Raw genomic sequence first — 26,105 nt, 5'->3', positions numbered from 1 at the left:
ACAATTGTGACACTTTTCTAATAAAAAAAGTTGTTTTACAATGTTGTTATGTAGCTGAGCAGGGCGGGGGGGGGGGGGGGGTCCCCCTCCCCTCTGGATCCGCCCCTGAATATCCCGGTCTAATGGTACATTATATTCTCAAATTCACCAGAAGTGACGGATATCCGGTTGAGCGCTCGCATCACTATGAATCACCATATCCTTCCTCTAGTCGTGAGGGTGGGAGGGTGGGAGACTGGGAGGGGGGGGGGGGCTCATAATGTGGAATAGCCGCTCTTCATCTACATCTGGCACTGACTAGCAGAAGCACATCCGGTTGAGCGCTCGCATCACTATGAATCACCATATCCATTCCCTGCGCAGGCACATATCGCGACGTCACGTACGTCCTTTTCATTTGATTTGTCACAAAATATAAACTTTGAACCCAAAAGAAACCACAAATATGATTAAATATGTAGGCTATTATGTACAGTACTAGTTTATGTAAAGATTCGGGGTTTTATCGTGTAAATACTTTCTTTCATGGCATATAAACTTGGATAGGCCTAAGCAGCTAACTTTTTATACATAAGTTTCTAGGCCGAAAGAGGGTTACCGCATTTCAATAAATTTCATCGAATCGGACAAAAAAACTCAGTCCTGCTGAAGTAACAAATGTGCCGCCAGTCAGTTTTATGGGAAAACTCTCTTGCTCTTAGTATTTTATTTCCGACTGACCTAAAACTTTCTTAGGTCGTGACGTATATTTCGTCCTATTCCCAACTTCTTTTTCTTTAGGAATTTCCCAATTCTTCTGATTCGTAGTATTACTAATAGGTGCCGTTAATTCGGATAACCTCGTGGTAATGTCGTCTGTTTTGTTGGACTTGGATGTCACATTGAATAACTTTTTTACCGCCAGTTTCATCTTCATGGCTTCTGCGGCATTCCGCATTTTCAAATGGGCGCGCGTGTCTTCTCTTTTCACCCTTTCCTCTCTAACGGTCAAGTTCGAGTAGTAAGCTCCGAAATTGGCCGCGATTATTGCGATTGGCATGGACAGCAACAGCAAACCAGATAAAGCACAGCAGATCCCAACGAAGTAACCAAGGACCGTTGTTGGGTAAACGTCTCCATAGCCAACCGTTGTCATGGTGATGATCGCCCACCATATTGCGTAAGGTATGCTCGTGAAACTATTCGAACAGGACATCGCTTCCGCCAAAAAGACAAAGGTCGCAAAAACGATGACGGCCATGGTAAGGCCCACCAATAGCAGGAGAAGTTCGCGAAGGCTCGCCTTGACGGTAAGATATAGTATTTTGATGGTTGGGTAGCGCCTTGCCAGGTGGAAAATACGAAAGACTCGTAACCCTAGGAACAACCTAACAATTGTTTCTACGGTTTTGATGGTTTCGTCATTCCGATAAAAGGCAGGTGAATGGTCAAGGCCGAAGGCGGTTATCATTACAGTCACCAGAAACAGATCGAGAACATTTAACGCACGTTTGAAGAATGCTTTCTTTGTCGGACAGACGAGAAATCTGATTGGTAGCTCGAGTGTAAAGAAGACGAGGCACACGTTATCCAAGTAAAGCAGTATGGGTGTCGGGTGCGTGTGCGTCAAGATATAAAAAGGTTGTAAAGCGATCTCCGATGCATTCTGTGTACCCGGGCTGTCTTGAAGTCTGAAGCTTGGAATGGTGGACACACAAAAAACTGTAATGGACAGCATCACGAACGACAAGTACACAAAATGCCATACCTGAAAAACAAATAAAATGATGAGTATAATCTAGGCTCCACCTAGGCTCCACAACATAGTATATTAAAGTAGATAAAGTACAAGTACTGCTTTGTTTACGGTAGATACATATATAAATAAATAAATACAAAATACGTCCAGGTAAAAAAAAATCCACTTTACTTCATTCTGACATACATTAAATCAAATAGGCTAGCTGTCTGCCTTCTATGGGCGTCTTCAGATATTGATAATGTATATATATATATATACATATTCTAATTTTTGCATCTAACACGTGCGCTTTAGGTCATAAGATCTGTCATTGAGTCAAGTGGCGTGGTTTAGAAATGAAATGAAATGGGGTTTAACGTCCCACTGTTCTGCTCCTAACCTCGGCTAATGAAGACGGGCATACGCCATACAGTGTGCTATGAGGGAAATTTTGCCAAGGGATCTTTTACGTGCACGCAAATGTGTACACGGGGCCTCGGTTTTTCGTCCCATTCGAACAACTTGACAGCTGTCCTTGTCAGGGCGTGGTTTAGATCCCCAGCTTGCAAGTGACAATGAGTGTGTTCGCCTGTCCAACCTCGTGTCCTTTCTCCGGGTCCCATTCCCGCTTGTACGTGACAACGAGTATGGTCGCCTGTCCAACATCGCAGACTTTCTCCGGGTCCTCCGATTTACTGTCTGGTGTCTAGTCATTTGGTCGGATGTGACAAAAAACTGAGGTCACGTGTACATGCAATCTGTTTCACAGAGATATTCTAATATCTCTGTAACAGATGACTGTTTCGACACGTGACGTCACATCACGCGGCGTCAATCATTGGCTCAATAGCGCGTGCATTGTTTACATAAGACGTTACTGATTCGGGCTAAATGGTGAATTTTACTTATTTTTATACCCATTTACACTAAATAGGAAATGAGTTTTACCTACAAACAATTCAAACGTCTTTATTTATTTTTCTAATAAATGAAAAAAAAATGTTTTAGAATTTAACTTGACGGGAGAAAAAAGTTAATATTTGAGACTCATTAAGTCGCGTCGATGTCATCCTTATCAGTGATTGTGTAGAGGCCTAGCGAAAATTCACTGCTGATCAGTGTGGTGTAGTTGTAGAGAAAGAGATAAAAATGGGGTTAAACGTCCACTCGACACTTAAACTATGTCTTTTCGGGACTAACACATGGTTCAACTTTATTTCAATAATTCGCTTGCGCATAGGGGTCTTTAACAGTGGGAGGAAACGGCGTCTTCATTTGCCCAGTTGGCGGAGCAAAATAAGACGTTAAACTCTGGCATTTCGTTTGATTTTAAGAATAAATTAGTCGATATCTGTCACACAAAATTAACTCGCACGACCTCGAAAAAGAACACAATATTTATTGACATTAACAGAAAAACAAACTAAAATAATTCCTTAACCCATCCGTGCGAATAGTATAACAGAAACAATCAATCAAGTGCAACCATTTAAAAAAATAATACGCCATGATGATTTTTTTTTTTTTTTTGTAACAGAAGAAAGTTACATATCCTTGCTTTTACTATGATGAAATTTTAATCAGTAGAAAGACTTGAACATTGTTTTTGTTCAACCGTTGAATTAAAAATTTGATTAAATGGAATACTTGAATTTCCCTAGACATTTCGGTGGTGGTGTCGCATCTTAGATAAGATGGTTATTTAGGCTATTATTATAAAAGACAGCTTTAGAACGTTAATGTTACCAGCCACCATGTTTGTGGTTGTCAAGGGAATACGAGAGTTCAAGATACCGAACTGTTGTCACTAGTCAAGGATTTAAATTCAACACATTCACACCCAATCACTGACATGCGTGTCGTCCATGGGAAATTAATTAGCTTTAAATTCTAAACGAACTCTCGTCAGGGTGAAAATACGGTTAATCTGTTATAATGGTAATAATATTAGTAGCCTACAAAATGGTCAGAAAGTACATGACAAGGAGAAGGGTCACCTGCCTAACCTCGTGGGTTATCTCTGGGTCTCCCGGTTGTACGTGACAAGAAGTAGGGTTGCCTGCCCAACTGTGTGGGTTTTCTCCGGGTCCCCTGCTTTCCTTCCACGGCTAAAGACAGCTACGCGCAAGCGAATTATTGAAATAAAATTAAACCATATGTTAGTCCCGAAATGACCTAGTTTGTGTCGGGTGTAAGATTAGGAAAAAAGATGAGAGTTTTCGCTATAGTCCTAATAGTTAAAAAAATGGATAATGAAAAGGCAATATGATGGAAATTTCAGTCAAATATCTTCAGTCTGAGCCGAATTATCGCCGATACAATTACAGTGTAGCCTCGATTGTCATTGCAACCATTGTTACAATTATAAATAAAGTCTCTATTATCCAGTTTTACGTTATATCTTCCACCGCAAATCGTACTTAAATCTATACTGACAATCAGACACATAGCCTGGCTGCTGGGGGGCAGTGAAGGTTTGAGGAGGGGCGGGGGGCACAGTCTACTTTAGGTATTTTAGAGCTATGGTCGACAACTTTTTTCTCGGGGGCGCAAAACACTTTTTCAGGGGGGGCATTGCCCCCCCCCCCCCCTTACCCCCACTGGCTACGGGCCTGCTGACAATCTCGAGTATCCGATGCCATCGAGTTGATTATGGTCTTGGTAAGTTAATTAATGTCTTATTAATAATTCATATAACATTTCAGGCCTAAAGAAAGACCTGCTATTGGCAGCTGGCAGATTTAGCTTTCAGATAATGCCTGCCTAATATCAAAGATGAAAGACAATGTGCGTCCGTTATGGAGTTACAGAACGACCGTTTATATTGGAGAAGATGATGTTATATTTAATGAACTCCTTCAAGCTTCGGGGTCTGTCATTGTCTCAACTGGCGTGGTTTCGATTCCCCGGTTGTACGTGACAAGGAGTAGGGTCGCCTGTCTAATCTCGTGGGTTTTCTCCGGATCTTCCGGGTCCCTCCCACTGCTAAAGACCCCTACAGTCAAACGAATTATTGAAATAAAATTGAACCATATGTTAGTCCCGAAATGACCTAGTTTGTGTCGAGGGGACGTTAAACACACTCTCTCTCTCTCTCTCTTCTCTCTCTCTCTCTCTCTCGGGCGTTGAACCGTAACTTATTATATGATAAACTAGCCTATTAGCTAATTGATCAGCACTCACTTCAACTGGGGATTCAAAACACACTCCGGTGATATTTTTGAAATGTAATATTATAATCAATCACCATAATTTCTAACACAATACACTACACTACAAGTCCCTTTATTACCACAATACATTTCAAGGCAACAACAACAATAAGCCTATAATAGACCCATGTCGCGGTTTGACTCGGTGCGCCTCGGTTCCTTATCGCACGGAAGACAAATGTAGCTGTAGTTACCTACAACCCCCCCCCCCTCCCCTCTGTGGAGATACCCGATTGCGCTTTCTGGAATTTAATTCTTTTAATCCCAAACATGGTGACAATACAGTGAAAATGGTGACTTCAGGGAGGGGGGCTTGACAACGCATGCGCTAATTGCATCAGACATTATTTCAACTAACCATGGCAACCAAAACATGTTGGTTGTGTTTAATTACGTCACGATTCTCCGTTGAGTCGGGCTGAGAGAACTGTGACAGGAGTGAATTCCGCGTCACTCGATTGAAATTCTGTCTATGAAATGGGATTCATTTAACGTACAATTAACTTATAATGACTAGTCTTCGGATGGGACAAAAAAAACCCAACGATTCCCTGTGTACAAATTGGCATGCAAGTAAAAGAACACTTGGTCATTAGAATTCGGTATAAGAGTAAGCCGTAGCGCCGCTGTCCGGGCAAAATTTCCCTCATATCTCATTGCACGGCATGTACACGTCTTCAGCTCAGTCAGTGCAGACAAGTAGGACGTAAAACCCCATTTCATTTCATTCTAACAATGTGTTAGAAATAAACTCCCTTCAGCTGTGAAGAGTGACTGGTTAATTACGTCTATTGGCGTTTTAATACAAGCATGCAATAATATATAAATGTAGTCCAAAATAAAGCATGTGAGATGCACTAGAGAGTTCGTACCATCAACATCGTTTTTGTTCTTTTTTTCACTCATCGTAACTCGAAGCCATGAGTCTGCTATTTATTGGACGACACTAATTGGTCACCTGTTCGGCCAACAATGCGTGCACCAATTCAAACAATGTGGCAATCCATTTGAAGTTAAAATAGTTTTAAAGTACAATTGTTGAGTCGTAGACCTACATTATATTTCAAAGTGTTCAGCGGAGCAGAACAGTAGGACGTTAAACCCTATTTCATTTCATTTCATTTCATTTCATTTCATTTCAAAGAGTTTAGCAAACTGTGGCGGTTTGCTCTAAGTAGGCCGTTAAACCCAATTTTATTTCATTTCATTTCATTTCATTTCAAAGAGTTTAGCAAACTGTTGTGCTTTGCTCTAAGTAGACCGGAGCAGAGGTCGCAGTGGATTCAGGGGCGGATTGGGGCCGGGAACCGGCCCGGGCTCCCGTGTCGGAGCGGCCCCTTTTACTGACCGCGTAGCCCGGACTAAGTAATTTACAACCATCAACCTGTGAAATTATCATATCGTCATATTATTAATTGACGTATTATCATTGTATCGTCAAGAGTCAAGAGAATTTAACTGGTTAAAAAATGGGACTAGTTGAGAAAATGTTGACCATTTGATTAACCAGTTAGGAATATTGTGGCGGCCCGTTAAAGCTACCGGCCACATACAACATGTTCATCATCGCTCCATGGCCGGTCCAATACCCCCCCCCCACCCATAAAATGTTCAGCAGAAAAAGGTTTTTTAGACGAATTGGAAAAAAAAAAAAATTTTTTTATTTTTTTGTCCGACCGGCCCGATGGCTCATTCCGCTCATTCGAACAACCCTATTTTAAGCGTCCTTATGTCATTGATGCTGTATTTAGTCTAATGACGACTGGCGGTTGACGGCATGTGTATGGTTGACGGCACAGCCATTTCAATCTTTCACTACGTACAGTAGCGGTGTGTAAATGCCGCATGAAGCACAGAAATTGATGACGTAGTGTACAAACTATAATCTAAATTACGCAGCGTTCGTCAATATTTGCGTTTATTTTGAAAAAGAAATGCGTGAAAAACGCGGAGTTTTGCATGACTGCGACCTCATAAAGTAGGTAGGTCTATTGGGTCTATATCTTTAATGCAATATTATACATAAATTGATTTGTAGGTCTGAATAGTATATAAAAAGAATACAAAGTAAATATATTTATAGATCTGAATATAAAAAAAAACAACAACAAAATCAATAACGATTATTATTTTCATAAAAAAAAAAGAAAACAAGTGAATTGAAAACATGTTTTTATTAAATGGCATCAACACATAGCATTTCTTCGTTTCTTTGTGGAAATTCCCGTTAGTTCTTATTTTCACAACTGACTAAAACAGAAAAAATAAAAAAAATTACGCAAGAAATAAACGTATCTTGTTCATGAAGTAGCATTTTCCCCATTTTTCGGCGTTCGCACTTTTCGGAGGATCAAACACACCATCTTGATCAGCTCCATAATATTTGTAGCTAAAGATACATTATGTAAGATTTAGATAAAAAGCTGCTGACCATTCTTGCTATAATAGTTCAAAAATAGATAATATAAAATGAAAATATTGAAAATTTCATTCAAATTACTTCATTCTGAGCCAAGTTATCACTGTTTGTAGTTTTGACAACGTGTATGCATTGTGGTAACCAGGGCACTGGTATATTCGAGACTTAGCCGTTTTAAAATTCAATTTTTAAATGGCGAACCGTTCTAATCTAGTGAAAATCTCGGGTATGCCTATCCGATGCCATCGGGGGTTAATTATGGTCTTGTTTTGTTACTAAATGTCTAATTAATAATTTATATAACATTTCAGGCCTAAAGAAAGACCTGCAATAGGCAGATTTAGCTCTTTTATACTGTATGTAGAGCTAAAGCTACCAATTGTAAGGGGGGTCACGGTGGCAAAGTGTGTAAGACGCTGGCTCGCTAGCCTGGAGGTCGGGTGTTCGATCCCTGCATTGGCCGAGAAAGTTCATCCAGAGTTTCCGGCGTGGTTCCCCCTTGTCAGTGATGCAGGATGGAGGGCCTGACAAGGACAGCTGTCTAGTCATTCGGATGAGACGAAAAACCGAGGTCCCGTGTACACATTGGCGTGCACGTAAAAGATCCCTTGACAGTTGGAATTCGATATAAGAGTAGGCCGTAGTGCCGCTGTCCGGGCAAAATTTCCCTCATAGCACACTGTATAGCGTATGCCCGTCTTCATTAGCCCAGTTCGGAGCAGAACAGTAGGACGTTAAACCCCATTTCATTTCATTTCATTTCTTCGAATACCCGGTTGTACGTGGCAAGGAGTAGGGTCGCCTGTCCAACCTCGTGGGTTTTCTCCGGGTCCTCGGGTTTCCTCCCACTGCTAAAGACCACTACGCGCAAGCGAATTATGTAAATAAAATTAAACCATATGTTAGTCCCGAAATGACCTAGTTTGTGTCGAGTGGACGTTAAACCCCATTTCTCTCTCTAGATGCGCCATTTAATAATTTAACGTAATAATGAATAATCTAAACTGGGTTTATTGTCTTGGCAATGGCACTTGACAATCGAGACACTCATGACTTGTCTCAGACTAAAGTAATTTGACTGAACGTTTCAATGTATCCATTCTTATCTTAATATTACATAGTGTTTATTTAATTAATTATGGACGCCTCCAGGATAATTGGTCATCATAAACTAAGTTGTTTACATATACGTATATGATGGCCCATTATCTTTATAAGTGTAAGCCACTTAAGAGAGAGAGGGATAGAGAGGGATAGAGAGAGAGAGAGAGACCTTGGGAGATGGCATGTGATATAAGAGGTTCGGTTTAACGTCCACTCGACACAAAATAGGTCATTTGGGGGCTAACATGGAGTTAAATTTTATTTCAAAAAGTCATTTTCGCGTAGGGGTCTTTAGCGGTGTAAGTAAACCCCATTCCAGACAACCCGGAGAAAACCCTACCCCTTGTCACATACAAGCGAGGAATCGAAAGAGTTATTTAAAGGGACAAGCAAGCTAGAATGATTAATTGTCACGAGAGGGAGAGAGAGAGAGAGAGAGAGAGAGAGGGAGAGAGAGAGACGCGGTTTAACGTCCACTCGACACAAACTAGTTCCTTTCGGGACTAATTATGGTTTAATTTTATTTTAATAGATCGAAACCAGGTCACTTGAGTTAATAACACGCGTTAAAGCACTAGACCCCCTCCCCTTCCCCTGATTGATCAAGACTAGAAAATGTATCTACTTCACAGCTTTCAATTATTCTTGTCGACTACTTCAAAGGTGTCAATCGATAGCCATGCTGAATTTGTAACGCAAAAAGGGAACTAATTAGTTAAAACTTGGTTGAAAAGGCATCGACCGGGGGGGGGGGGGGGGTACTCCCCTGACTCTTTAACCAGCTATGCCACTTCCATGATGACGTTTTTGCGCAATGTATAATTCAGGAAAAACTTAAACATACATTATGCAAGAGCTAAATCTACCAATGGCCGGTCTTTAGGCCTTAAATGTTATCTAAATTATTAATTAGACATTAATTAACTTATCCAGACCATAATCAACTCTCGATGGCATCGCTAGCCTACGATATTTACTGGATTATGATCCCATTTGCTGCTCGACTTGCATTCATAATTTAATCATCAAATGGATGATCGAGACTATGTTTTTTTTATCGTACAGACTTCAGTAATGATGATCGAGGCTAGGTCGAAATTTCATTCGCTTAATTCTCGGTTCATAGTGGATCAATTTGACTGAAATTTTCTGGAAATTGCCTTTACATTATCTAGTTTTTAACTATTATAAAGAGAACTACCAGCTCTTTATCTTATCTCCCTTAATGTATCTTTAATTGTAGTCATTTTAATTGTCTCCATCGACTTTATTGAACTATACGTGATGCGGCAAGCGTTATATTGATAGCGACTTATTTCACTAGGGACGGTCTGTTAATCGCTGTGATTATCACATATATAAACTATTGATCGAGTACATATAAAAAAAATGTAGAGTAATGTCCCCTTTGGGAACGTTGATGACAAACTATATATTATTTCATTATGCAGGGTCTGGTAATAAAATATACACATATAAACTATTGATCAGGTAGAGTTATGTCCCCTGGGAGAACGTTGATAGCAATCTATATTACTACGCAAGTATGGTAATTAAATATACATATAAACTATTAAACAGGTAGAGTTGTCTCCCCATGGAGAATATAAATAATTATATGCAAGGCTGACATATTAAATATGTGTAACAATCACTTAAGTCAAGGGGCGATAACACTGAAATTACTTTTGGATTATGGCTCTAGTTCGTCTATTTATATCAAAATGGATGTAAATCAGTTTATATACCATTTATATTACATTAAAGGTGATAAACTCAATATTATTCATAATGTTCAAAATTAAAAACATCAATTAGAATTTAATATTGGGAAATATCAATCAATATTGATGTAGTTACCTTACAATGGAAATATGGGATCCTAATATCTAATATTTAACACACAGTTAAAGGGACTATCCCGATTTGAACAGAGTCGCAAAAATAAAAATCCGAGTACGTATGAAATTTAAGCACCAAAATATAGAGGAGTGGTGTATTTACCTTGTCTCAAAATTTCAGCTCAAACTATTGAGTCGTGTGGACGTGAACGTCAAAACTGCTTATCTGGACACGTAACCCTTTTAAGATTTTGGGTCAATTTTTTCGTTGGGTTACCTGGTAATCGATTCCCGTTCCTTTAGAGGTCTATACTGTGAATGACCCACGTGTTGTACTTGATAACGAAAGGTAAATTTAACCTACACATTATTTTTATAAAATAAAAGACTGTTTTTATCCAGATACCATATCATACTGCTTGGGATACAGATCCCCATTTCCAGATGAAGACAGACAGGTTTAAGTTGTTCGAAAACGTATAAATTATACTGAGTTAGTTGCTCGGCCCTAAGGTAGAGGATTTTAAGCTATTTTAACACAAAAATAAGCAGTTTTATTCTCCAAAATATTATCGGGATTGGCCCTTTAACGTTTTCACGTCGAGCGCTCTATGGTTTCGCGCACCATTTGTAATGAACAAAGATAAATTATATACAACAAGACAATGCGGAAGTATTTAAAAATGGCTGATTCACAAACGGCAAAATAATTTTAAAAAAAACCAAAAAAAAAACCGTGTCAAATGGACTATTTGAACTATTCGCGTAGTTCGCTGAACACAACTGATTAGAAATTACAATAAAAAATTTAAAATTTACTGTAAATCCCTTTATGCAAATTCATATTACTTTAATATGTGCTTTGTGGCCCTTTAATGTGGGCCTTTCGGTCCATTTTTAGGTTCCAGATAGAGTTATGTGCCCTTTAACGGTCGACCGCGACCAACAAATAACAACGGATTTGGTAGATTTCTTTATCCAGGATCAATTTGACGTGGGCTTTTAAACTCAGACGTTTTGCATTGACATAGAAGTGTGTGTGTGACAGAGAGAGAGAGAGAGAGAGAGAGAGTTTAACGTCCACTCGACACAAACTAAGTCATTTTGGGACTAACACACGGTTCATTTTTATAATTCAATAATTCGCTTGCGCGTAGGGGTCTTTAGCAGTGGGAGGAAACCGGAGGACCCGGAGAAAACCCACGAGGTTGGGCAGGCGACCCTGCTCCTTGTCATGTACAACCGGAGAATCGAAACCCCGCCAGTTGACTCAATGACAGACCGTATGATACAGCGCGCGCGTGCTAACCATTCGGCCATCCAACCCCGCTGACATAGAAGTAATGTCACCCTTTTAATTATATGCCCCATTAGCATGATACCCGTAATAATCGTTTTCATGGATCTTTTCAAAGCTGGCATTCATCTCTAGAGTTATTGATCTAGCCGCTGGATTAAAAACTCATCGTATTTCAATATAATCGATATGTGTGGCCTTGAAAGCTCACGTGAAACATATACGACTTCGACATTTACAGGTAGCACTACTTTTTCAAGGGCAATTCTATGGAAACAATAGTTACAGCTAAATGATAAGGCCAGCTCAATTTTTCGTCATAGGTCACGAGATGTAAACAGGGCTAGCGCTAATCCAAACCCTAACCCTAAGCCTAGACCTAGCCCCAATGCTTAGCCTAACCTTATTTACATCTCAGCGATCTTGACAAAAATTGAGCTGGCGTTAACAAATAGATTTAGCTGGAAACAACTGCTGATTAAAGACTACAGAATCATAGGCGAGTAGGGTGACCACCTTTGCTTGATCATATTGCGGGACATCATCTTTTTTTTTTAACAAAAAAACCGAGGCAGTATGCATAACAATGTTGATATAGTCACTTTACTTTTCGTCATAGCAACAATAGAAAATCAAACTATGAAATATTCACACAAGCCTGGTTTGTATTCGTGTGTCATATGATATTTACCACGAATCTTTTAGGATAATAATAGATAGCAACAATATAAATTCAAGTCATATAATATTCATATCTTTCATTTCAAACAAAATATATAAATTATTAATTTGTGCGACAGAACCGTTTGAAAGGGTGCGTTGGCGTTGAATCAAATTTTTAAGTTACAATCAAATGACTGCCCAATTATCATCCATGTACATTAATCGTTTATCGCTAAAATTAAATCATGCCGAAGGTAGTGAAACGTTTTGAGATTTTATCGCTTAAGTTTAATCATGCTAAATGTTGTGAAACTGGTTGAGATTTTATAATAACTTAGTATAAAGGATGTTATGCTGGTTAAAGATGCATGATTTAAGAGCTAGGGGGCTGGATGGCCGAATGGTTAGCTCGTGCGAGCTGTATCATAAGGTCTGCCATTGAGTCAACTGGTGTGGTTTCGATTCCCCGGTTGTACGTGACAAGGAGTGTCGCGGTCGCCTGTCCAACCTCGTGGGTTTTTGCTGGGTCTTCTGGTTTCCTCCCACTGCTAAAGACCCGCAAGCGAATGATTGAAATAAAATTAAATCATGTGTTAGTCCCAAAATGACCTAGTTTGTGTCGAGTGGACTTAAAACCCATCTCTCCTTCTCTCTGGTATATTCGAGACTAAGCCTCGCTTTCCCATTTTTAAATTAAATTTTTAAATGGCGAACCGTTATAATCTAGTTAAATCTCGAGTATCCAATGCCATCGAGAGTTGATTATGGTCTTGTTTTGTTAATAAATGTCTAATGGTATATATAACATTTCAAGCCTAAAGAAAGACCCGCAAAAGGCAGATTTAGCTCTTGCATAATGTATGTTTAAACTATTATTGCAAGCATTGTCAGCTCTTTATCTAAATCTTACATAATTCATCTTTTACTGTCGCTGGTTGATCATCACATACAAGATACCTTTACACAATCATCAGTTATGCATCAATGGACATATTAGAATTTTACTAATTCAGAGACGACAAAGCGAAATCGAATGTAATTGATACTCCATTAAACCAAGTATACATATCAAAATAAAGGAACAAGCAATTCGATACATCCGTTCTCTTCCAGTTTTTTGGGGTTTTTTTTATATATATAAAATAGAAATACATAGCCTTCGGTCATGGCAAATGCCCCAGTAGTCAGCTAATGTTTTTTTGTTGATGTGATTCATAATGTAACAAATACTAGTATTTATTTAATTTTAATATTCTTTGGGTAAGAGGGGGGTTGGGTGGCCCCTTGGTTAACGCATGCATTTTAGATCATAAGTTCTGTCATTGAGTCAAGTGGCGTGGTTTCGATTCCCCGCTTGTACGTGACAAGGAATGAGGTCGCCATCTAACCTCGTCCACTGGTTTCCTCCCAAAGCTAAAGACCTTATGTGCAAGCGAATTATAGTTTGTTTTGAGTGGGCGTAAAATTCCATTTATCTTTTTCTCTCTCTTCTCTCTCTCCCTGGACTGTTTTGATAATAATTGACTTTGGTAGTTTATTGCATAGAAAAGGTCTAGCATAGGACAAAGCACGTTTCCAAGTTGTAAGTTAATATTTGGAGATTTTAGAAGATGTACTGTCTGAGAACTGAGATTTCTACTGGTAGTGCAGGTCTTTACAATATTTTAAAAAATATATTATGTGAATTAATTATATTCATTTAATTTAATTTAATTTTCTTCGAGTATGAGGACGGTCGTGGTGTTGTCGGTTGCGCTGCTGATAGTGGTTGTAGTTGTAGTGTGGAGTGTCAATGTTATATAAATTATATTCGCTGATTTTTGTCAATATTTTCCATTTCTTATGTTTATTACATTAAAATATATATTTCTTTGAGTTAAACGTAATTTAAATGGGATTTAACGCCCGACTGGGCTAATGAAGACGGGCATACTCCAGATTGTGTCCTATGATCGAAATTGTGCCCGGGACCGGTGCTACGGCCTATACTCTTATATCAATTCCAACTGCCAAGGATTCTTTTGCGTCTCATCCGAATGAGTATACGTTGACCAAGGCCCTCTGTCCCGCACCAGTGACAGGGGGGAACCACGCCGGTGGATTTCTGTGGATTTTCAGAATGATGTACAGGGAAAGGTCATCTACATGTTGGTACCAAAAGACATTCTAAAGGAATTTGTGGTGGGTCTTCAGTATTTTGATTAGACTAATACTCAAATAGACTATAGCGAGAGTAGATTCACGCATATTACTGTGTAGAAATCTTCCATGTAAGCAATTGCGGTACAGTTTGGTTGGTTTTCGGGACGCGGGACTTGGAAACATTTTGCGGGACTGTCCCGCGAAATGCGGGACAGGCGGTCACCCTAATAAGGCGAGGCGTGACTCAATTATAAACAAAATGAACTGAAATGGGGTTTAACGTCCTACTGTTCTGTATCGATTGGGCTCGTGAAGACGATACAGTATGCTTTGAGGGAAATTTGCCCGGACAGCGGCACTACAAACGGGGGTTGGATGGCTGAATGGTTAGCGTGTGCGCGCTGTATCATAAAGTCTGTCATTGAGTCAACTGGCGTGGTTTCGAATCCCCGGTTGTACGTGACAAGGAGTAGGGTCGCCTGTCCAACCTCGTGGGTTTTCTCCGGGTCCTCCAGTTTCCTCCCACTGCTAAAGACCCCTACGCGCAAGCGAATTATTGAATTAAAATTAAACCATATGTTAGTCCCGAAATGACCTAGTTTGTGTCGAGTGGACGTTAAACCCATTTCTCTCTCTCTCTTATTTCGAATTCTATGGAAAGGGTACTTTTAGGTATACGCCAGTGTGTACATATGAGACCTCGGTTTGTTGTCCCATTTGAATTAAAATACGTTATCGGTCTCTAGATCACCGGGTGGCTACTATATTGAGTGGATTTGACAATAATGTCCGCCATATCTGATCTGCGTTAAAGGCTAATATGACCGGAGACAGCCGAAAGAAGGACCTACAATCGAGATTTCGTTTATTATCATGGCACATCCCTGACTCCCAATGAATATCTGAAATGTCTCCATGTTCGCAATGGTTAACAACCTTGCTCGGGACGAAAGTAATCACATCGTCCAATTTCTATTGTTGTTATTTTTTTTTTATTTTTTCGGGTGGGGTAGGACAGGGTATTGTTTGTTTCTTTGGTGTTTTTTTTGGGGTATTTTATTTTAATTCTTCAGCAAATTTGTTTTGGCGTTTCAGTATTTTATTATTGATTAGAGATTAATTATTTTTAAATGGCTTGTTTATTTCTTAATGAGTTTCATCATAAAAAATTAATATGATCATTAATTTACTCGATTTTCTTTGACGCATGTTAGTCATAATGATGCTTATGGAATAAATATGGGTATGTCTATATAAATATTGTGACTTTATACATACTGGTTCATACAGGTACCTAAATTAATACTCTTCCAAAAGTAAAAACAGTCTGGGCAAATAACAGAAATACTATTAAATAGGTTAACGAATCTTGCACATGTCGGTCAGTGAGTAGGGCGTTGGCTCGCTAACCTGGAGTTCTCGTGTTCGATATCTCCAGTGGCCGAGAAAGCTTATCTTGATTTTCCGCCGTGGTTCCCCCTTATCACGGCCACCCTGTGGTCTAGAGAGTTGATTATAGGTTTGTCAGGCGAATAGATGTCTTAAATAATATTTTGAAGCCAAACCCTATAAGAATCAGATTTAGCTCTTACATAATACATCTTAAAGTCGGGGGGGGGGGGGGGCGAATGGTTAGCACGTGCGCGCTGTATCAAAAGGCCTGTTATTGAGTCAACTTGTGTGGTTTCGAATCCCCGGTTGCACGTGACAAGGAGTAGGGTCGCCTGTCCAACCTCGTGGGTTTTCTCTGGCTCCCCCGATTTCCTCCCACTGCAAAAGACCCCTACGCGCATGCGAATTATTGAAATAAAATTGAACCATATGTTAGTCCCGAAATGACCTAGTTTGTGTCGAGTGGACGTTAAACCCCATCTCTCTCTTTCTCTCTCTCTCTCTTAAAATCGAGATATTTATTTCTTTAAAACAGAAAAAAAAAATCTGGATATTGAAGTCCTTATTGAAACAAAACATGACGTATTCGATCCTGTATTGTTGATCCGTATGTCGTGTTACAGGTTCATGGCGTCACAAAAGGAGTCCTCAAAACAGGTAGGCGTCGGTGGTGCTAGTCAATTCAATACCAACAAAGTACAACAGCATTTGATGAATAACCTTAAATTAATTCATTTCTTGCTATACCCCTTTATGCACAGCATGCATCAATATTGACACTGCAATGGAATAATAGAGTTTCTTCAAATTCGTACGCAAAACCGTACACCGTCATTATCTTAAAAAAAATTAATTCCTGGTATACTCCTTTGTCTACAGCATGCATCAATATTGACACAGCAATGCAATAATAGAGTTTCGTCTATTTCATACCCTACACCATGCACCGTCTTTTAATTAATATTGTTTAATTATATTATTAAAATTTATCCACAGCATTCATCAATATTGACACTGCAATTGGAATAATAGTGTTTCGTGCGTTATATACTATATCGTTTTAGTGTTAATATTATCTATATGTAAAGCTCGTGAATACAAATTATTTAACTTTTCTTATATACATGGGGATTACGGTGGCTTAGTGGGTAAGGCGCTGGCTCGCTAGCCTGGAGGTCGGGTGTTCGATCCCTGCATTGGCCGAGAAAGTTCATCCCGATTTTCCGGTGTGGTTCCCCCTTGTCAGGGATGCAGGACGGAGGGCCTGACAAAGACAGCTGTCTAGTCATTCGGATGAGACGAAAAACCGAGGTCCCGTGTACACATTGGCGTGCACGTAAAAGATCCCTTGACAGTTGGAATTCGATATAAGAGTAGGCCGTAGTGCCGCTGTCCGGGCAAAATTTCCCTCATAGCACACTGTATGGCGTATGCCCGTCTTCATTAGCCCAGTTCGGAGCAAAACAGTAGGACGTTAAACCCCATTTCATTTCATTTCATTTTCTTATATACATATTATGAATCCAATACATTCGTAACATATTGAGCAATTGTGCCTTTTTGGACAAATGTGAAGACTTAGAAACTTTATTTAGAAACTAGACACAATAAAAGTGCATTAAGGATTGAAGGGGGGGGGGGTAACGAGAAATGGGGTTTAACGTCCACTCGACACAAACTAGGGGGTCTTTTCGGGACTATGGTTCCATTTTATTTCAATAATTCGCGTGCGCGTAAGCGTCATTAGAAGTGGGAGAAAACAGGAGGACCTGGAGAAAACCCACGAGGTTGGACAGGCGACCCTACTCCTTGTCATGTACAAGCGTGGAATCAAAACCATGTCAGTTGACAGACCTTATGATGCAACGCGTGCGCGTTAACACCCCAACCCCCATCGCCGAAGTAGTGAGACTTACAAGTATAAATAACAATTACATTTGGCTCTAAATCGGCATACTCGTCGCCATATCTATAGTATCAGGATTGTGGGTTCGGTTCGAGCCAAGGAAGAGGCAGTGTAGATTCTAAGGGTTAGTGTTAAATGATAAGGCCAGCTCAGTTTTTCGTCATAGCTATATAGGTCACGAGATGTAAACAGGGCTAGCGCTAATCTCAACCCTAACTCTGGACCTAGCCTCATTGCTTACCCTAACCCACAATTTCGCCAACAATCACGTGCCCTAACCTTATTTACATCTCGGAGTCTTTGACAAAAATTGTGTTGGCCTTAAAAAATAGATTTAGCCGATTCTAAGTGTATTATTCCGCCATTACACAACTCTATTTGAATTACACTATGAAAGTAAGGAAACACAAATAGAGCATTACAAAACGTGTATATATATATATATATATATATATATATATATATATATATATATATATATATATATATATATATATATTAAATCAAATGGATAAGCAATAAAAGTATATATTTCTGTAAACATTCCGATAATTTTCATCTCGATTTTTTGCTACGCCCAGTCAAAGGAGTCTATATAGGCCCTGGCGTCATTTTAGTAGACAATTTCCCGTAATCGTGTCTGTTTACTTTCCGATCCTACCGCCTTCACGGGGGCACATATGTGGTCTCGTGATGATGGGGGGGGGGGCGCTCGCTCCGCCCCGCCCCGCCCCGCCCCGCCCCCCCCCCCTTAAATCCGCACCTGGAAACATCATTCATATTTGTTTCCCTTACTAACGGAAAAACTTCGACCAATTTAATAACACGATTACCCTATTGTTTTCAAGAATAACTTTTTTTTATGATTATCTTCAACACTTTTTTGTTATCTTCCAATATTTATCAAGAAACAGATATTGATTAAAACAAGAAATAAAGGCCAGTTAAGTACTTTGTATTTTCTTGAAGTGTTCGTCATAAAAAATTAATATATATAATCATTAATTTACTCGATTGTCTTTGTCTCATATTTTTATTACCATCGTAAGAAATGTGCTTTTTTGTTGTTGTTTTTTTTTAAAGATATTCCATGAAAATATTATGATTTTGTGCAATATGGTTCATTGCCAGTGCTTCTTTTTTATAGTCTCGGTCACCCAGAACATCCTAGTCTTCAACGTACGTACATACTCCTCGCAGTGTTTCGTTTGATTAGAGCTAATCCCACTACTCACTGCTGTAAACAAAGTAAATTCTTGTTTTAAATTATGACTGGTCAATAGTCCGATTAACAACCAATAGCTTACTGCGTAACAATACCAAACAGAGCCCCAAATTGGACCAAATATGATTACATAACGTTACATTATGACTCACGATTTTTTTATGCCAAATTAATCAGTGCATAGCAGAACATTGCAGAAAAACTAATTGTGTGACAAACAAGGCTATCAACTGTCAACACGATTTTTACTCTGTGGATATAATGTAAACAATATTGTTTTGAGACAAACAACACTTTCACCGTTTTTAATACCTTAAATCACTGTCCAAAGTTTTAGGGAAGACCCCTGATTAAACGAAGGGCCGTCATGTTACTGTGCTTTTGGATAGATTTGATTGAGCGGGAAGAATAGACACACTCCCTCAAAAGCGCAAGTATCAGAAGCTAATCCAGCAATGGCCAGATAGGGATTTCTCGGGCCATTGCTTCAGGAATATGACGTACGTAGGATCTGGGACCGTTGTCAATATTTGACGAAAAGTTCCATTGCCCATGCGTAAACGGGAGTTTATTTTTTGTATGTGGTTGATTAGCCAGTATTTTTCTCCAAGTCAAGCAAGAGTGACACCCCTTCCCACAATAAATCCCACAATTCTTGCATTATGATAAAAAAACATGAATTGTGACGACGAATTGGGGTTAACTAAAATTACATAGATATGGCTCATGAAGAGAGAAATTTTACAATAAAAAAAAATAAAAGTGTTGTATATTGAACTGGCAATGCAATGGAACGACACTCTTAAATTAATTCCATGGTCGTCGACATCTTATTTAAGGATTAGTTACCCCCCTTATGATAATGTGAAAGACCGGATAATCTAGCCAATGGCCTATTATTCTCAAATGTTGACAACGCATCCAGACTAATATTCGTAGAATATATTTTTGGATTATAGAGACTAAGTTTTTTTAAAAGCAGATGTGGACGTTTAAGTTTCTAATCTGTACTAATATTTGTGGCTGTCGTTTGTCTGTTTGTGCGTCTGTCTGTTCGGGGTTGGTGGCTACACCAGGCTGAAATTTGGTGTAATGGGGTAACTCGGGCGGAGGCGTAACATAGGCTAGGTGATGTTGACCTTCCGCTTGCGGTTTCGGAGTTATACTACTTTTAACATGTGCAGCGTCGGGTCATTCACTAGTAGTTAATAAAAGAAGATTCCATAACTTTGAAGCACATACTAAAGGGAGCCGTGGTGATTCTCAGCGAGTTAAGCGCTAGCTTGCTAAACAGAAGATCCTGGAGTTGGCCATGAAAGTTACTCTGGCTTTTCCTCTCATTAGTGGTGCTTGACTAGGAAAGTTACTCCGAATTTTCGGCGCAGTTCCCTCTCGTCAGTGGTGCAGGTCGGGCGGCTTGGCAAGAAACTTTCTACAGTCGTTTCGGACGGAAAACCAAGGCCCCGTGTACACTTTGGTGTGCACGTTAAATAACCCTTGAGAGTTTTAATTCGAAGTAAGCTGTCCAAGCAAAATGTCCATCATAGCATTCATTAGCCCGGTTTTAAGCTTTTTGTTGCACATAGTGAAATTGCGCGAATTTGGTATATCATAATATTCCAAGAATAAATTCCAGCTCCGAACAAAATCAATGGACCGATATTCAAGGGGGCTCCGACGATGTGCCTTGTTTTGATTCCGGAGCATATACCTCACAAACCGTTCAAGATATCTTTACTGTACACATATCAACCTATTGTAGAGTGACCCGTGTATTGAAAATTTTCCCTACAGAAAGTTGAACTCGACACGGCGAATGTCCACGCTTCAGTGGCTTGTCTGGAAGTGATTTCTGGCTTAACACAGTATGATAATACTCAGCACTAGAGTCTATAAGACTATAAATAGCCATTGCACGTGCAATTCTCTGCAGATCTATCAACTATTACAGCCGTAAAAAAAACTATTTTTTTGACGATTCTGAATAGCAGTAAAATTAAGCTTTTTGGTTATCACAGCAGCTTTAGAAATTACGTTCGTTTTATTTTGTTATGTTTCGTAAAAAAAGTAAACTTGATTATCCCGGCCTGTCAATCTGACGTAAGATGGTCGGTAGACTGGTAAAGCGAGACTAATTTCAAAATAAGGGCACGTAACCTATTTTTTACTCACACGTGCCCGGATATTATGACCGACACTCGTAACCATCTTTCAGTGTATTGTTTATGGATGGTTAAATGGTCATAGCTTATTAAGTACAACATGACCGTTTATTTAGTGACTATAAATGTGCAAAACTTATTTAAGGTTTGGTATATATATAAATATTGTGGTGTAATTGTCGAGATATTTGGAGATATTTATTTATGTTAAGGAGCACCTTAAGTGCACGATTTCACTCTTATATAATTATTTCGTTTAAACGAATTGATATTTCGTTTAAACGATTTGATATTTCGTTTAAACGAATTGATATTTCGTTTAAACGAATTGATATTTCCTTTTAAAGAATTTTGTTTAAAAGAATTCATTATTTCGTTTAAACGAAATATTAATTCGTTTAAACGGAATATTGATTCGTTTAAACGGAATATTGATTCGTTTAAACGAAATATTAATTCGTTTAAACGAAATATTAATTCGTTTAAACGAAATATCAATTCGTTTAAACGAAATGTCAATTCGTTTAAACGAAATATCAATTCGTTTAAACGAATTATCAATTCGTTTAAACGAATTATCAATTTTTTTAAAACGAAATATGTATTTATTTAAACGAAATATTAATTCGTTTTAACAAAATATCAATTCGTTTAAACGAAATAATTAATTCTTTTAAACAAAATTCTTTTAAACGAAATAATTAATTCTTTTAAACGAAATAATTAATTCTTTTAAACGAAATAATTAATTCGTTTAAACGAAATAATTAATTCATTTAAAAGAAATATTAATTTGTTTAAAAGAAATATTAATTTGTTTAAAAGAAATATTAATTCGTTTAAAGAAATATTAATTCGTTTAAAGAAATATTAGATTGTAATTCGTTTAGACGAAACAATTAATTAATTAGCAGTAGGAAGAAACCGGGGGACCAAGAGAAAACCCACGAGATTCGACAGGCGATCCTATTCCTTGTCACGTTCAAGCGCGGAATCAAAACCAGCTCAATTTTTGACAAGGTCGCTGAGATGTAAATAAGGTTAGGGCACGTGATTATTGGCGAGATTGTAGGTTAGGGTTAGAGTAAGCATTGGAGCTAGGTTGAGATTAGCGCTAGCCCTGTTTACATCTCGTAACCTATGACGAAAAATAAATTGAGCTGGCCTTATCATTTAGCTCTAACCGTCAGTACCTTCCATCCTGTCCGGTTAGATCTATTTCATAAGGCCAACTTCAAGTTTGGTCACGGGCTAGCGCTAATCCCAACCCTAACGCCAACCCTGGACCTAGCCCCAATGCTTACCCTAATCCTAACCTACAATCTCGCCAATAATAACGTGCCTTAACCTTATTTGCATCATAGCGAGCTTGACGAAAATTGAGCTGGCCTTAACAAATAGATTTAGCCATCCTGTGTTGGATAAACCATTAAGCAAAATATGCACGTGCTTAGGGAATAATGGTAATGGCGGCACCATCGAATATCTGCTTTGTTAGATGAAAAATTTAAAATATTTAATTTTAAAATTAATTAAGAACTTTCAATCAGTTTTTCATTGTTTTTGTCTTTTCTTACTGTTACCTGTTTTTTTCGCAGTTTATAATGACGTGTATGAAATCCCAGAAAAAGTCGAACCGCGTGGCTTGGCGGTCCTTTGTGGTTTGTTATAGTTTATATTTTGAATTGCATATTATGGGGGGGGGGGGGCAACAAAATCTTAGTGCTTAGGGCCTCTTTGGATCTTAATCCGACCCTGCTCCATCGGCTTTAAATACCTTGCTATTTGCAGATTGTGAATATGGGTTGTCTCTGTTTTGGAGTTTCCACCAAAATATATAAAGTAAAAAAAAAAGCACACTTCGAAAGGACCAGTTAAGCCATAACGAAATACCCTAACGAAATGTTCCACCGACCTTAAATACGCTGCTATTTGCAGATTTGTGGGCATGCGTTGTCTCTGTTTTTGAGTTTCCCTAAAAATATATATAAAGTAAAAAAAAAAACCAAAAAAAAAAAAAACACACACACTTCGAAATACCCTAACAAAATGGTCCACTGGTTTAACTGCGCTGCTTTGTGGGTATGAGTTGTCTCTATTTTGGAGTTTTCCCAAAAATATATGAAGTAAAACTAAAAAAAAATCACTTCGAAAGGACCAGTTATGCCATAAAGAAATGCCCCACCAGCCTTAAATGCGGCTTTTTAAGTATGGGTTGTCTCTGTTTTGGAGTTTCCCCCAAAATATATGAAGTAAAAAAAAAAACACACACACACACACACTTAGAAAGGACCATTTAAGTCTTAACGAAATACCCTAACAAAATGCTCCATCGGCTTTAAATACGCTGATGTTTTCAGCTTTTTGAGTATGGATTGAAGTAAGAAATAAAACAAAACGAAATGCCCCGCCGGCTCTAAATACGCTGCTTTTTGCAGCTCCATTGTCTCTGTTTTGGGGTTTCCTCAAAAATATATGAAGCCAAAAAAATAACTAAAAAAACTAAAAAACTACACAGTTTTTAAAGGCTCAATACCACTCTTGTTGTAACTGAATAATATGTCCTAATCTTTATTCTGGTCAAAAAATTGTACTATTTTACAATATTCCAATTAATTGATGATACAAATTTCATCTTAACACACCTAATTTAAAAAATTGGAAAAATTCAACTTAATGATTTGAAAAGCCTAACGTAAAGCTTTTCAAATGTGACTTGGATTTAAAAATATTTTTGAACCCTCTGGACAAGTAACATAGGATTTAATGGATAATTTACACAACAGGTAGGACACTAACACATCTAGTACCTAGAATAAGGCTATTTTTATTTTCTGGAACTGTCAAGCCAGCAAGAGTGTTATTGTCCCTTTAAATACGCTGATGTTTTCAGCTTTTTGAGTATCGGTTGAAGTAAGAAGTAAAAAAAAAACCACACACACACACACTTAGAAAGGACCAGTTAGGAAATACGCTAACGAAATGCTCCTCCAGCTCTAAATCCGCTGCTATTTGCTGCTCCGTTGTCTCTGTTTTAGAGTTTCCTCAAACATATATGAAGTAAAAAAAAAACTACACACACACTAAAAAACTACACAGTTTTAAGCCATAAGGAAATACCCTAACGTGTTATAATAGTAGGCCTACAAACCTTGGCATTGAAGCTGTGACTTGGTTCCTCCATTAACCGCCATAACTTTTCTCGTATGCTCGGTTTGCTTGGTTTCGTTTCCTCACTTTCATTTTGTCCCATTTGTTGGTCTATAATGGCGGCTATCTTCAGGTCTTGATTCTGTAAAGAATACGTCTTCCAACAACATTCGGCAATATAATCTTCGGGAACATTCCAAAATTCTAGCTCTGCCTTCACTCCGGTGCTGCACACGTTGCCGGGCAAGTGTAGGTCCCCTGTTCGATGAAGATCTAGAATACACTGAACAAGTTTAGGATTCCTGTCGAAAAAGTATTCGTCGTTTTTGGGATCATAAGATGGGTCTGATTTCGACAGTTTTCCTAATTTGGTCGTGGGGATATTCAGCAGGGAGAATTTAGACGTCACAAACCGTTTCCCGCCAATATTCAGAGTTATCCTTTCCGTGGTGTCCACAGTCAAGTCGGTGACAGGCAGTTCGCTGGAATGTTGATCTCTAGATGTCAGGAAAGGCATGGTGGACTTCTTTGGGAAAACAAACATTGATTCGATAAGAAAAGCACTAAGCGTTAATAAAACAAATTATTGCTGTTTTGTTTTCGAACACGAATTAATATATATAAATAAATGTTAATAAAAAGTCTTGACATAAATTGTTCCAAGAAATAGTCTTGAAAATCGGATAAAAACTCTCAAAATAGAACAAAGTCCGGCGTTTGCCTCCGATAAATGGAACCAAACAATATGAATGGACGTTTATATATGTGCACTGAACTTGATATTGTCTTAATTCATTTTCCTATGAATGTAATTATAAATTCTTGACCAATATTCATCCCAAGACACCAGTAAACACTCCAGATGCGCCATAATACGAAATTGATGTACATTCTTCTAAAACCATGGTTTCGAGAAGGAATTAGTTGAAGATAAGATAATAATATGTGTTGTTGAGAACGTGATACTCTTCTGGTTCCGTGTGGAAATTGGTTAATTCTGCTAATACACGCCGTAAATATCCATATGATTAAACTTCGAAAGACGGTCGACTGGCACTCGGCGTTGTAGATTTATTGACGAGCCAATTAATTGGTGTGTTACGGCTGATAAATAAAAGTCGCGAGATTGATGACTATACAGAGAAACAACCAATTGAAAGCCACTTTACAACAGATCTATTTCCAACGCACCTATAATAAGGCGGAGCACACTCTAACATAAATCAATTTCTTTCTTCGTATTTATAATCAACACATATATAATACATAGTTGTTTTTAAAGCGGCATTATGCAAGGATTGCAAAAAGAGCGGACATTTCTCACTGTTAAAATATAGATAATGAAAAGGGAATATGTTGAAAATTTCAGTCAAATTAACTCAATCTCAGCCGAGTTATCGTCGTTAGAAGAACGCTGTAGCCTCGATTGTCATTGCTACTGTTGTTAAGGTGATAAACAAAGTCTCGATTATCCATTTTTAAATTAAATCATTAAATCGCCCAACCGTTCTAATTTACTTAAAAATCGGAGGCATCCGGTGGTATTGAGAGTTGATTGTGGTCTTGCCATGTTAATTAATGTCTAAATAAATTTATATAACATTTAGCTCTTGAATAATGTATCTTTAAATATAAATATGCGTAAGAATGGACTATACTCTTGGAAAAACCCTGAGAGCCAGCGGTGCGTGAAAAGGAGCGTGTTTTCCTTTTGTAATTGGTTTGAAAATCAAATAATATGCTGGTATATCAATAGCAACGAGAACGTAGCTAAAAACGTTGAGATACACTGACTGGTGTGTTTGTTTTTAGCTACGATTGGATGCCTTTAGTTTCACCTGGCAAACTTCGTTTCATCATTAATGCATGTAA

At 38.4% G+C, this 26,105-nt stretch overlaps 1 protein-coding gene across 1 annotated transcript; it reads right to left on the bottom strand.

Annotated features, from left to right (window-relative positions):
• Positions 1–622: 622 nt before the first annotated feature.
• Positions 623–25,128, bottom strand: LOC126823331 (potassium voltage-gated channel subfamily C member 3-like). The gene is made up of 2 exons (XM_050552106.2): positions 24,235–25,128; positions 623–1,747 (listed from the first exon to the last, which is right to left on the bottom strand). Exons 1-2 carry the CDS (start codon positions 24,775–24,777, stop codon positions 698–700), a joined length of 1,593 nt encoding a protein of 530 aa, XP_050408063.1. The 5' UTR covers positions 24,778–25,128; the 3' UTR covers positions 623–697.
• Between the last annotated feature and the right edge of the window lie 977 nt (positions 25,129–26,105).

Source organism: Patella vulgata, chromosome 6 (assembly GCF_932274485.2).
Source record: "Patella vulgata chromosome 6, xgPatVulg1.2, whole genome shotgun sequence".
In the NCBI taxonomy this organism is placed as follows: Eukaryota; Metazoa; Mollusca; class Gastropoda; family Patellidae; genus Patella; species Patella vulgata.
The sequence above is the reverse complement of the archived record's forward strand: the minus strand, read 5'-3'. Positions and strand labels throughout refer to the sequence as shown.